At 41.2% G+C, this 15,056-nt stretch overlaps 1 protein-coding gene across 1 annotated transcript in view; it reads right to left on the reverse strand.

The window, feature by feature from the left end:
• The window catches only part of Amacr (alpha-methylacyl-CoA racemase), an 11,579-nt gene extending 3,913 nt beyond the window's left edge, over positions 1 to 7,666 (reverse strand). The window contains exons 1-4 of the mRNA XM_004647192.2: positions 7,373 to 7,666; positions 4,365 to 4,508; positions 3,166 to 3,326; positions 92 to 278 (exon numbers count right to left, since the gene is read on the reverse strand). Coding sequence (XP_004647249.1) covers positions 92 to 278; positions 3,166 to 3,326; positions 4,365 to 4,508; positions 7,373 to 7,619 — 739 coding nt within the window. The 5' untranslated portion in view covers positions 7,620 to 7,666. The remainder of the gene's footprint in view (positions 1 to 91; positions 279 to 3,165; positions 3,327 to 4,364; positions 4,509 to 7,372) is intronic.
• Between the last annotated feature and the right edge of the window lie 7,390 nt (positions 7,667 to 15,056).

Raw genomic sequence — 15,056 nt, forward strand, 5'->3', positions numbered from 1 at the left:
TAAAATGAAAGACATTATAAAATTCAAAGACACAATAAGAAGGGCTAAAGAACACCCATAGCAAAAGAGGAGGCATATGACAGCTACTTACCTTTGATCAGAAGCTGGTAGAACTGGGGTTCTAGAGCTCCAACAGCCATGAACTCTCCATCTGCTGTCCTGTAAGTTGTGTAGAAAGGTGCCCCATCATCTAGCAGGTTCTTTCCCCGAGGTTCACTCCACAGACCGATTTTTTGAGTTTTCCATATAAAAGAACTTAGATAGGCTGTTCCTTCTACCTTTAAAAAGCAGAACAGAGTATTAGCCCAGGAAATTCAAGCATGAAGCAGTCTATGTAGGTTTAAATAGTCAAACCACAATGCCTGTCTTATAATGTATGCAATGCCTTAATTAGATGACTTCTTTGGGATTTCTGCAAATTGAGATAGAAAGAATTTGTAGTAGAATGAGAATCAGCGGCACTATTCAGTTCAGGAACTGTTGCAAAACTTGGAACTACTTTTGCCTTGCTTCATCAAAGAAGACTAGCAAAACACTGAATGTTTGAAGCTATGTGAGGTCATATGAAAGTTCATGATACTAATGTCTCTACTTCCATTCATATTAAAAATTTCCAGGATAAAGAATTAAAAACACAACAAAGGATTCTTAAAAGTCTACCCATTTTCTGATTTCAAGACTTATAAACACATAGACACTGATATAGGAAGTATAACACATTTATTTATTTTCATTTATGTATTTGGTACAGGGTCTCACTACGCAGCTCAGACTCATAGTGATCCTCCTGTTTTCAGCCTCCTCAGAGCTGGGATAACAGGTGTACGCCACCACGCCCAGACTTGGTCCCAGGCTCAGGGTGCCTGGTGTGGCATTTGGGACTGAGGATTGAACCCTGGTCCCTGCACTTGCCAAAGCAGGCACTTAGTCCACTGAGCTATCTCATTGGCCCTAGTATATCATATTTTAAAGAGAAATCACATTATAGTTAAATTTAGCTGATTTTAGTTTGATGTCAACTCCAAGAAAAATCTAATTGAGTTTTTAATATATCTTATCTTTAATGATCATCAGAAAGTTACAAAATAGGGCTGGTGAGATGGCTCAGTGGTCTACAGCACCTACTTAGAACAAGTTAAGCAAAAGCACAGGGACCGCGGTTCAATCCCCAGCACCACATGCCAGCCAGCCCTGCCCCCTGCTGGGCTGAACTGGCCACACACACACACACAAAATAAATAAATAAATAAATAAATATTTAAAAAAAAAAAGAAAGTTACAAAATAAACAAGACATTATTGGTGGCAGGGGAGAGGTTCTCTGAGTTGAATAAATTAGTATAACAAGGCCATCTTTCTACACAAGAATGCCATCTTTCTGTAGAAAGTGGATTCACTTTCTCAAGTATAATTAACAAGGCTCAACCTCAAATACTGGAGGCACTGGACTCTAACGCAGACAACTTCCCATCCATGTGGCTTCTATAATTGTAATGATTCTAGTTCCCCAGAGAGCAGGCCATCACACATCTTTGTCCCTTACATTACCAACATCCAACAGTAAGGAATTTCTCACCTAATGACTTTGAAAGGCACACAAGATATTTCTTTGGACATATCTCAGTTTTGCTTACAACCTGAAATCTCATCCCTCAACTTATAGTCGTGATAATTGTCATCACCAAGTGTAATCACTGCATCATTTAATGATGGGGACACATTCTGCAAAAGTTGTCATTAGGTTCATTTGTTGTTCTATGAACATCTCAGCATTCTACACTAATTCATGAAACCAGGACAGAAATACAGGATTCCTTGATTCCTTCCCTCCTTCAACCCTGCCAAACCATCATACCAATTTTACACCTCAAATAACATTGAAATCCAGAGACATACTAACATCAGCGCTTCAATACTACCCCTTTTCCCTGAGCAATAACCCAGTAATTGGTCTGTTTTAGCTTATGTCCCGGGGGCCTATTATCCATTTTACTTGGAAAGATCTAAAAATATGCAAACTTGATGGTGCCTGATTGGACTCATCATGAAACCGAGGACAAATGTCTATGCCTTTATGTAAAGTTGCCCCCACTACCTTATCCACAATTTCTGTTACCAGTGTCAACTGAAGTCTCAAACTTTTAACTAGCCAGATATGGTAGTGTACGCCTGTAGTCCCAACAATTAGGAGGCTAAGGCTAGTGGATCACCACTAATTAAAGGCCAGCTTGAGGTACACAGTAAAGTTCAAGGGCAGCCTGAACTACATACTGAGATACTATCTCAAATAAATAAATAGGAGCCAGAGAGATAGCTCAGCAGAATAAGTGCTTGCCTGGCAAGTGCAAGGGCCTGAGTTCAATTCCTAGTTACACCAAAAAAAAAAAAAAAATCAAATAAATAAATCAATAAACAAGATAAACATTTTCATTTGAAAATTCCAGAAATAAAAATAGTTTTAAATAATCTTTATAACTATATATCATTACAATTGTTCTATTTCATTTTCACTTTGTCAATTTCTGACTGTGTTTAATTTATAAGCTGAATTTCATCTCAGGCATACATTTATGTATAGGAAAAAGTATGACATATATGAGGTTTGGTATTAGTTAACTACAGTCCTAGGCAACATTGGTTGCCACAGATAAGGGGATGCTAGTATTCTAAATTAAAGTGGTTTTGAGGATTAGAAGAAACTAGACAGGAGAAGTGCCCAGCAGGAAATGAGGCCAACGTTCAAGGGTGGCCAGAAAAGCAGCTTTATACGGGAGCACCCCCTCCCGAATGTATCAGGGAGGTGTAGACAGCAGGGCGCGTTCTCAGCACTCAAAAAAATCTGCTGGGGGACATTCCTTAAGCTCAGTTTTAAATGAAGATTGATTGGAGATTTATTTGAAGCATAAAAGATAACTTAGAGAAAACTGCTGAAATATAACATGGGATCAGGTGAATCACAAAGACATAAGAGAACTAACTTCACAGATGATTAAAATAGGACATTCTGACATGTACAAAGGACATGAGGTTATTTTCTAGTAAAAAACATTCTTGGTGAGTTGGCATCAAATACTACATTTCATTTATGTCATTCAGAAAAGGGTTTCAGGTAGTTACATATCACACTCAAGCGGCAGGCTGAACAGTCCCCTCTCTTCATTCTCACCATGCTTGCGTCAATGACTTGGCCTCTGCCAGAGTGCATGCGCTCCACCAGGGCTATCAGGATGCCCACTGTGCACATAAGGCCGCCACCGCCAAAGTCGGCCAGGAGATTCAGCGGCGCATATGGGTTCTCACCACTTCTGCCAAGTTTTGACAGAACACCTACAACATTAAAAACGAAGCGAGTTGAGACTGTGATTGAGCCTGGGTATTGTGGCGCATGCCTGTAATCCCAGCGCTTGGGAGGCTGAAAACAGGAGAATCACTACGAATCCAATCTGTGTAGACCCTGTACTAAACACATAAAAAGACAAAGCTAATGTCTCCTTCAAATAAATATATGATCATCTTAGATGAACAATCTGTAGACACACACTTGAGTGAAAACTAGTACATGATGCTTTTTCAAATATGAACCCATTCAGTCTACTTATAAATTAGCTTTCTTTAAACACAGGTCCTGTGCTTTGCTGAGATTTTTCTTTTCTAAAACATTATCCTAATGGACATTTTCAAAATTTCATTATTAAATTTTCACTTGCTGGGCTTAAGGGGAAATTATCATCCTCAACTCTTTTTTAAGACATATCATGCATCTTATTAGGAACAGATATAAGAAAATATATCTAAGGAAAGAAAGGAAATAGTTTTTAAATTGATGTGCAAATCAGTTTTATCCTTACTTTTTTTCTCACCTTTGAAATGTGGACTCAGAAAATCTGAGAATTCCTTTCAGTCAAGAACACACAGTTATCAGAAATCTAGAATCAGTCTGTTCTAAGATGTGTTCTCATAGTAGAGTTCTGATAGAGTGAGAGTGGGACCTGGAAACCATGAGCCTTTTCTAGAGCTTATGGAAGTCTGGCAACATGGTTCAGGCAAAGATTCTCCACAAAGGATGGTCAGACTCAAGTTCAAACTATAGAGTGACTACTGCTACTTCTACAAAGTTTCCTACTTCCTAGTAGGGTCTGTCCTGAAAACTGACTCCTCAAAATATAAATAAACAAATGTAATTAATGAGAATATATTATTCCTCATAGATGTTCAGAAAAGAGAAAAAAGCTTTAAAATAAACAACCATATTTGTATTGATTCTTATATTTAACCTTTACCTTTAAAACTTCTCGCTAATCAATGTAACTGTAACTTGACTGAGTCCCAATTAAAAATATAGAGAAAAATTATTTTTCAAAATACCTGACAAAGCCAAATAGTTGATGTCATGGCCAGCTGCCTGGGAGAAGCTTCCTGACTGGCCAAATCCACTCAACCTGGCATAGATGAGCTTTGGATTCTCCCGCAGCAGCAGGTCTGGCCCAAGCTGAAGTTTCTCCATGACACCTTATGAGAAAAATAATCATTATTTTAGAGCCTAAATTGGGTCTGGGGACAATCATATCATGCCCCCATCACCTATTCCGTTCAGCAAGGCCCATTTCTGTCACCTCTGCCAGGGAAACCGAAACGGTGCACCTGGAAGTACATAGCACTAAGAGCATCATTCGCTGTAGACTTTGTGAAAGTTGTCAGAATCAAAACAGAATCACTTTTGTCAGGCCCTAATCGAAAATAAATAAATAAAGCTGAGAAGTTACGAAGGAGGTGACTCCCTGAATGCACGTCTAGGAGTGTTTAGATATAAAAATGCTCCTCAACATGCTCATGTATTCAGATGGAGGCCTTTCAGAAGGTAGCTGAATCGTGAGGGCTCTGCGTTCACCAGTGGATCACCCATTCATGGATTCCTAAGTTGATGTGCAACCGGGCAGGGACAGAAGTGGGCCTCGTGGTATTGAGTAGGTGATGGGGTGATAGGGGTGTGATCTTAGGAGTTACATCCTGTCCTCAGCCTCCTCCACTCTGACTCTTCTCTCCCTGTACTTTCTGGCTGCCACAACGTGAGCAGCTTTTCTTTTACCCATAATACTTCTGCCCTGCATGAGTCTAAACGCAAAGGAGTCCTCTAAGGACTGGAACCTCTGAAATGATGAGCTAAAATAAATCTTTCCTCCTATAAGTTCATTTTCTCAGGTATATATTGCCAGTGAGGAAAATCTGACTAACACAATACCTAATAAATAACACAAATGACCCACAGATGGCTTTGCCAGAACCACCACCTGGAACAAGGGCCAACCTCATAGAAAAGTTCCATGGAGGCACCTGCCCAGTATGTGTCTGTTCAAACTTTGACCACCACCACCACCTTTTAGTTTATTTATTGGATACAAGGTCTGACTACACAGCTCGGCCTCCTAGTGATCCTCCTATCTCAGCCTTCCCAAGTATGCACCACTGGGGCAGGCACAGCATGTAGTAATAGGGATTGAATCTGAGTCCTTGTTCAAGGTAGCCAAGCAGGAGCTTAGACTACTGAGCTATCTCCCCAGCCCTACCACCCTTTTGTTAATCTCTGTAGCCACATATTGGGATTATTATTTCACAATATTTTATGTAATCCACCCTTCTCTTCTAAAAACTTCCCCTTACTTCTTCAAATAAGCTCACAGTTGACTAGGGAACATGGAAATGTTCCGCCATTTCCAGTATTCTTTGGAGACTCTCTGATTGTTATTTAGCTTATAGTTTACAACATGTATCCAGTAATAAGAACCCAGAAGAAACCTACCTTTTCTGGAATATGTGGGTTCTGCCCCAGTATACTTCTGTCACCTGTTCTTGCTAGGCATATCCAAGCCTACTCAATCACCTGAGCAGGAGTCCCCTTTTTCTCTTTCCATGCCTGCATCAATGCCAGCCACCTCCTCCTCCTTAAGGACAGTGAATATGGTCACACCCATGTTCCCCCTCAGCTCAGGAACTCCTCCTGCAGGGTTCACAGTAGGCTCTTTCCATTTCCCCCAATGTACCTTCACCATAAAGGACTTATTTACAAACATTTATAGAAAGAAAGAGCAGTTCCAGTACAACAATCAAAAGGAGGTAATAAATACCCGTAGTGCACAAAACCCAGGTAAATGGCACATAAAATCAACTGAGATTAAACATCATAAAGATAACTACACAATAAGATAACTGTTTAGGACCCATCTTTCTCAGGCTATGATAAAATCCAATTATCCTCTTAACTACAAGCCTTGCCTGGGGGCTATATATGTTTTTATAATTCTATCCTCCTAATTATGAAACCTCAAATTATTTAACATGTTTATCCATTCTTATGTTTAAGTGGTGCATTATTAAATCGGTATGTGTTACTGCTACAATCTTCAAATCTGAATTAGGGGCTAAATGAACCTTACACTTAAATATGCTTGGTGCCTGCTAGACATTTCCCACTTCGTGACTTTCTACCAGACAATGCTTTGGGCTTGTACTTTAATAAGATGACTCAGGCAGGTGTCTGGAAATAGATTAACCTCAGTTTCTAAAAGGTTCTTACACCAATGTAGGGGCTGTTGCATCCGGTGTGGAAAGAAAGAACCCCAAGTCTTAGTAAAGAGGGAAAAAATTAGAGATCAATGAAAACAGACATGATGAAAGCAAGGACAAATTCCAAGTTTCTGATGCAGGCAGCTGGACACTAGTTCTATTCGCTGAGATAAATTACCCAGATAGAGGTAACGCCATTTTAAAAAGAAATGGGAAAGGTTCTGTCTGGGATTTGTGACAACTGCAGTGGGGTTAGAGGACTGAAGTGTGTGCCAGCCCTTTGAGGCTCCAAGAGTAGGCAGTTACAGATCGGGGCATGTTCCGTCTACAAAAGATGGAAACTGGGGCTGTAAGACGGCTCCAGCGAGCAGAGAACAAAATACATGAGCTGAAACCGGGCTTTAGGGAACACCTGCGTCTAAGGCAGGAGGTACTAGCTTGGCCTGTGCGTGAGTCATACCCCACTCTACGTGAAGAGCACCTAACTGTCAGTATACCTATGCCCATAGTTCTGGGAAGAGAATCTACAGCTTTCATGAGACCCTCCAGTTAAGAGGGAAAGCTACATAAAATTGCTTAGAAAAAATAAAAAGGAACTAGGGAAGGAGTCAAAGAGACGCAAAGGGAGCAATGGGCCACAGCTGTTGTCTTAGAACCCAAGCTGCAGCAGATCCTCTCTAGGGGCATTCCGGCAATCAGCAGAGCTAAAGGCTAGGTGAAGACCCCGAAGGGCCGGCCGGCCAGGGTGGCACCGCAGGGCTCCCGGGCTCCCGGCGCGGCCTCCCCGCCGGCCCGTGGGGTCCCGGGCTCACCGCAGCGGAAGGGCTCCAGCAGCACGTCCACGCGTGCGCACAAGCGCCGCAGCGCGGCCGCGCCCGGAGGCCGCTTCAGGTCGAGCGCCAGCGAGCGCTTGCCTCGGCCCAGCTGACTCACGTCGCCGGCGGAGCCGGGCCGGTCCACACGCACCACCTGCGCCCCGAAGTCGGCTAGGACCATGCCGCAGAACGGGGCCGGGGCCAGGCCGGCCAGCTCCACCACCCTGATGCCCCGTAGCGCCATCGGGCCTCTAGGATTGCAAGACAAGGGAAGGCTGCACAAGCCCTCCTTAACCTCGGCCTGCGCCTCTGCGCCTGCGCGGCCGGCGTCTGCGCCCCGCCCCTCCGCCCCGCCTGCTGTCGCCTGCTGAGTCGCTTGCGGGCCGGGATCCAGCTCTCCGCTGACCCGGACCTGTCAGAAAGCTTCTCACCTTGGCGAGCCCTAACAAGAAAAATAAAAACACTTAAGTAGGTAAGAACAGTGTCAGATCGATTACCCCCGTTGGCTGCAGGGTGTCCCTCTTGAGCCCTAACACTTAAACTACCAGATGTTTTCATCCCGGAGGGGACCGAGACCACTCCTAAAAGCACCAAGGAAACAAATCGCTGCTAGCAAAGGTTAAATAAAAGAGCTTCAACTTTTTTTTTTTTTTTTTTTTTGTCACCTGGTGTTCTATGGCTACTTTTAAATTTTTAACTTAATGTCCATCTTAAAGTATATATAATACAGGACTCACAAATAGTCTCACTACTTTTATTTATTTTATTTATTTTTTATGAGCAGAATATATTTATTGAGAGAAAAAAAGCTTCTGTCCAAGAGAAGGACAGGAGGGGGGGGCCGAGCAGGTAGTTCCCCGGGAAGCTGTCTCTTCTAGGGACTTTGATAGTGTAAAACCATGCGAGGCTAAGGTAGAGAGAATGGGAACTCGCTTAGGTGGGCAGGAGGTGGGACAAAACTATGGTCAACCAATGGGATTACATATGGGACAGGGTCTTTTCCTGTTGGGGGCTGGAATGCGGGACAGGGTCTCTTTCTGTTGGGGGTTGGGCTAGTGACTCACTTGGGTCTTTCCAGGTGATCGATACCTATTTAGAATATCAATCCCAGGTGCTACACATTTAGCATTTGTTTGGCCTTTAGGTCTTTAGGTCTGGTTCACAGCAGGAGCATCCGCCCCTCCCACAGTTGTGGGCATCTCATCTTCTGTGTTGTCTCCTTCGAGGGCCTGGCCCTGCCTGACTGCCTATTAATATTTCTATCTAATTTGGCTACCTATAACATTCCCCCCTCTGAAGAAGTAACCCGAACTGCCATTAGGGAAATATGGGCGATGACCGCTCTGGCTTCTTCACAGGTAGCCAAGGGACTCTAAGTCCAGCCACAAAGATGGCTTTCCAAAACCAAGAGAGCGACCCCAGGGTCTCACCCGGTTTTTATTCAGTAGGAGAGTGACTTAAGGAGGATTGGCCAAAAATTGTGGGAAGTAGGTGATCATTGTGAGCTGAGCTAGGTAGGTGGCCTACATTTACCTAAGGCCAACTGATAAACAGAAGTCCTAGCCAGCTCTGTACATAGGAAATAGGGTCAGGCTCAGTCAAAATGGAGACAGTCGCTCTTCTTTCAAGGAGACTGCTCCGGTGGCCCTCCACACGTAGTTAACCAGCCAGTGACCCCACATACAAATTAGAGTACTCAGTGTTTTCCCTATTTCTGGCAATCCATGTGCCCCAAGTAATAATAGAGTTGGTAAAATATAAAAGGCCAGTTTGTTTGAGACAATATACAATGGCCATAAAAGATAAAAGGGATTAAACCTCACATTTAAGAGATATTTGCTAATAGACCTACAAAAAGTTCTAACTCATCTTTTTCATAATTATCCTGTTGTGATTATTTGATTTGTTTCTTTGGCTTTGTCTCCTCCAGACTCAAAGCTATATGTCTACCCAAGAGGAAAACACCTGTTCTGTATTGAGGGCCTTTAGATAGAACCTCTGAAGAATATATCTGACTGCCGGTCAACAACTACGACCCATTTCAGAATAGTCTTCACTACTTTTAGAAATTATTTCTCTTAACTCGATAAAGGCTGGGGACAGGCATATTTTTTACAGCTGCAGCACACGGAATAGAGGTAGAAGCTGGAATCTCGCTGCACTTGGTTTTTACGTGTGGCTTTATGTATTCGAAGCTGGGGATAAAAGCGAAGGGAAAATGTGACCCGATTCTTACAAATCTTTCAGGCGAGCTTGAGCTACTTTTCATGAGTTTACCTTTCCAAGGCCTTTTCAGCTGTCCCTGTGCGGGGTTGCCTTCCAATGCCTGCCCTTTCTGCCTCTGTCTCAGGCGCCTGCTTTTCTGGGAGCACAAAGTTTATCTCTTTTGTTTGTATTTTAAGAAAGTTGAAACAGAAAATTCCAAAGACATTCCAAAGAAATTCCAAAACAGACATCCAGATTGAGACATTAATATTTCATCCTATTTTCTTCATCTATTTTTCTGAAAAAACAACCAACTTGAAGTAAAATACAGGATCAGATTCACAATGATTCAGAGTTCTCACCCAACATCAAGCTTTCCTAACAGTTTCAGATTCCAGACCTTGAAAAGCTCAACAAAGAAAAAAAGCCTAGAAAATCTCGCACGACTTTTGAGATCTTTTCCGGATCTAAAGCAAGTACTTTTACATCCAAATCCTAACTCCCAGTATGTGAAAATGTGACTGTTCTCAGAGCTCAGGCTTTTTAAGAGGTCATTTGAATAAAATAAGTTTAAATGGGTGAACCCTAGTATTAACATGTAAAGTGTTGGGAACAGAGCAAAATTTTGTAGAAAAATATCACCTGAATAAGGCTGTAGCTATGCAAGCAGTGAGTCTGTTTAATGACAGTGCAGCGTCACATTGCCCCAAAGGATGGCAAAAGCAAGTGTCATTGGACAGGTTCCTTGTTCAAGGTGGTGAAAAGAAAAACATTCCACTGAGCCAATAGATACTGCTGATGCCATTAATGATAGTGAAAATCATCCTGTATAATAACCCTTTTCTCTTATCTCCCTCACACCAGCCACAAAGGTTTTTGAAGTTAAGTGTAGGTTAATTTACTTTTCTTTGTATTTTGTACTTTATTGTTTTGTGTTATATTGCAGTATTGTAATCATTTTTACATGAATTCTTTTGGATTGTGGAGCAAATCATTTTGAGTTTCCATTCTCATGTGGAAATTTTCTTTGATATGTGCTTTGGATTAAAAGTGTGTTCCTAGAATAAATTATGTTCACAAATCAGTGAGCTGGATTAAAAAAGTCTGGATCTGGAAAGCTGAACTCATATCTGAATCTGATGCAAATGGTGAGATTAAGAATTTTGAGCTGAAATAGAATGGGACCTCTGAAGAATAGGGCAGATGGGTGCATGCGGGAGCACATGGCTCTTTAGCAGCCAAGGGGAAAAGTGGAAAACTGGTCCGCGTGGCCACAAATGACTCCTCCCTTGTGTAATCTCGTCCTTGTGCCCGTAAAGTGTCTGATGACTTGCTTCCACCCAGTAGAATACTGCACAGGTAATGAGTTGTGCCAGCCTTAGTTATGACAGAACAGAATGTAACCTTTTCTTGCTAACCAACTTGTCACAACTACATGTTACAATAAAGTAAGAAGTTCTTTGAAACTGTCCTGTAATGACTCTAGGGCAGCTTTCAGGTAATAATCAGGATTGCCCTCTGGCCCTTTAATCCATGCACCCTACAGGAAATGAATTCTTCCACAAGCTTAGGGAACGCGGGCATGTCTTTCTGCTGCTAAACTTTCAGATATCCAGCCTCGGCCAATGCACCTAAGCCACTCCTGGACTTTTAACTATCGGCATAGTGAAATAATAAATGTGCATTATTCTGAGCTGCTAATCATAGTTATTTTCTCTGTGTTAAGAGACGGATAGTATATATCGTAGCTAATAATAACTCTTTGAGGAACATACTCATAGACAGTCCATTTCACCAATGAGGGAAGTAAAGATAGATATTAGACAACTGCCCAAGATAATTCATCTACACAACTAGGGAAGGGTCTTTCTTCCTGTTCACAATATTTCTGTGATATCAAGCAATTGTCAAATTTAAATGGAAAGGGAACAGCTATATTTGGCTATAAGTGCTATTTCTTGAATGTCAATCTCAGCTACCTCAACTTGAGCAAAATCCATCTAGCCTTTCTCCTGTCTCCATGACCCTACATTCACTGAGAGTGCTGAAACATCCAACAAGCTCTCTTTAACAACCCCTCAAGAAATTAGGATGATTTCAGGGAAAACTCATTCCCTGTCTCCTGTCCCCCCCGCATATCTGCACCCCATTCATCCCATTTCCCCCCACGGGGTTCTTTTCACTCTTGTTTCTGTGTCTCCACAATGGGAAGTCCGTAGCTGCTGACTGCTGAGGTCCTGGGCTTTCCCTACTATACGAGTTTCCTGCCCTTACTGTAATAATCCCTTCTGATAAAGTCTCTGCTTACAGAACTCTAACTTTTATGATATTATTAATAGAATTAAAAGGGCCAGGGATACTATAGCTCAGCCACACAGCGCTCACCTGGCAAGTGTGAGGACCTGAGTTTGATTTCTGGTACCAAAGGAAAAAAAGAAAGAAAAAAAGAAATGTTGCACAGTGCTCCAAGGCACATATATTAATAGCATTAAACATAGATCAAATAGTTCTATTTCTGGAAATGTAATTAAAGGAAATCATGTGTGCATAGTTTATTTTTTAATAAACTATGAACATCGTTCATTATTTGTAATTTTTATAAAACCTCAAAAGAGGAAAAAAATGGCTCCAAACAAAAAGGATAAATAAATTATACAGCCATTAAAATTATGTTTTTAAATAGGTTGAAGTACAACTTGAGCATGCTGTGAACATATTAGGTGAAACTTTAGCAAGATATAAGATACAAGGGGTCAGCTAGATAGTCCAGTGGGTCAAAGTGCCTGCTTAGGCAGAGGTAGGGCTGGGGTTCCATCCCTAGCCTGCAACACTGGCCTGGCCTCTGGGACACGCTGAGACAGAGGCTGAGACTGGGTGTGGTGACCTGCACTTGTAATCCCAGCACTTGGGAGGCTGAAAACAGGAGGATCGCTATGAGTCTGATCTGTGTAGTGAGACCTTATAGACCACATACTAAATGCAAAGAAAAAAGGTATAAGATACAAAAAAAAAAAGGCACGTATAAGATGGCTTCTTTCATTACTGTTTTTAAAATAAAAACCAAAATATGTGCAGAAAAAGACTGAACTAATTTCAAAATGCTTATATTAAATTTTTGAGATAAAGAGATAATTTTATGCTATATAGAGATTTTTTCTTAAGTCAGAAAAGAACAAGATAGTTGTAAAAATAACACTACAAGCCTAACAAAAAAAGAAATTGTCAGGGCCAGGGAGATGGCTCAGTGGAATAAGCGCTTGCCTGGAAAGTGTAAGGTCCTGAGTTCAATCCCCAGTACTGCAATAAATAAATAAAATAAATTGTCTATAGTCAGCAAATACCTTTTCTACAAGCTTCTTTCATGCTTTCAGCTGGATGTTGTTTGTTTCTCCTGGGAGTCCCTGGCCTTCTGCCTTATATGCCTGTTAAAACATTCTGTTTCATATTACTCATCCACTAACCCACCTTTACTTATTAATCACTATTAGTAAAAAAGCTCAGGAAAGGTATGCCTTGTACTCTAAATACCGCAGAAGCTCCTAGAATACAACAGTGCCTTTTTATTCTTTTTTTTTTTTTTTTTTTTTTTTTGGTGGTACCAGGGATCAAACTCAAGACCTTGCACTTGCCAGGCAAGCACTTATTCCACTGAGCTATCTCTCTGGCTCCACTACAGTGTCTTTCACTAAGTACATGTGTATCAAGGCTATTCTCATCTTTTATAAGTCCATTTGTATATTCATCCTGTTTGAATTAACTTTAATTTATTTTGATGTCAGCTTTTTTCGCTATATGCTCAATAAAGTTCCTCAATATCTTAGATGGTGCAAGTAGTATTTCAGAGTGCTCCTACTATGTTAGGTCAAATCAGAGACAGATACACATATACTGTTTTGTTTTTTTTTCTACACAGATATGGACAAATTCAGTGCCTCTTTCATTTTCATTGGATACAAAATGCTTCACTACGGCTCTAACATTTTCAGCTTGAGGTGCAACAGTAAAACTAAGATAAAATTTATTTTTCTTCACAATTCCACAGATAAGAAGATCTGCTCTTAGTAACCTCAGCATATGATTGCTTTTCTTTTCCTCACAAGTTAAGACCTTTCACCTTTTCACATAAAAGAAGTATGTTATGATTTCTTCTTGGAATATCCAGATAGCCAACATCACTACTTTCATACTTTGGAGTCATGATCAAGCAAAATCGTGCTGGAACACAAGCACTGCTATAAGGCAACAGCCGGTGTCAGCTATCTACTAAGGGACAAACAGGATAAAAGTGCATACATACTTTAGATACTGTGGAAAAAGATAATTCAGGACTGTGGATGATGGTCAGACTAGCACCAAATGCTACTCAATAACACACAATTCAAAATGTATAAGTTCTTTATTTCTGGAATTTTCCATTCAGTGTTTTGGGATATGAATTGACCATGGATCAATGAAGCCACAGAAAGCCAAACAGATGAGGGAAAAGCATGTCATTGTGGCCATGGGGAGAACTGTGAAGACTCTGACAGTTACCTTGGCTTTTCCATTCTCTCCTGTGAGTGAGTCACCTTTTCTTTTTCTCATATTGGGACTGATTTGCAAGGCTATAAAGCTTTCCACCTGCCTACAACTACAGGTGACCCTACTTTGTGCTCCCATCACTGATTTTCATAGTTGTTCACATGGTTTGCATGAAAATACTATGCTTTTGTTTAAGCCGTATTACTTACAATTGTACAACTGTTATGCTTAAGAACATTGAAAAAGAATGCATTTAATAAAAGTGTGTTTATTTTCTGTACATATTGAATGCATTTTTTTCTTGCTACAATTTATTGAGGATATCTTTTTTTTTTTTTGTATTTTAATACAGAGTCTACAGGGTCTCACTATATAGATCAGACTTGCAGTGATCCACCTGTGTTCAGCCTCCCAAGAGCTGGGATTACAGGTGTGTGCCACCATGCCCAGTCTCATTTGCATCTCAGCATGCCCAGGGGGCGGGGCCAACAGAGCGCACTGGGGATTTGAACCCTGGCCGTTGTGTCTGCCTAAGCAGGTGCTTTAGTCTGCTGAGCTATTTGGCTGGCCCTGCTACAGTTTTATCTAAAGCCATGCCAAAATCTTCCTCTAGGCATTTATTAGGTAGTGTAAATTCCGCAGTTATAGAGATCTCTTTAGTCAACATGCAGCATTCAAATAGCTATTGACAATGCACAGCTATGAAATGTTAAGACATCTCACGTAGGAAACCTCAACCTCATGACCCCACAACCCTGGAGGAAAAAAAATACACAAAATCACAAAATATTTCCAATTGAGCACAATATAGCTTAATACCCATTCACTTTAAAAGAGTATTACACATGGTTTCAGGAAGAGTTTAAACACATGTCTAAATCAAAAGGAGAGGCTCAGAAGCTAAATTGAGCATTGAAAGAACTGACATAGCTAATAAGGGGGCCCTGCACTGGTC

This window comes from Octodon degus, unplaced genomic scaffold (assembly GCF_000260255.1).
Source record: "Octodon degus isolate 3935 unplaced genomic scaffold, OctDeg1.0 scaffold00293, whole genome shotgun sequence".
Lineage (NCBI taxonomy): Eukaryota > Metazoa > Chordata > Mammalia > Rodentia > Octodontidae > Octodon > Octodon degus.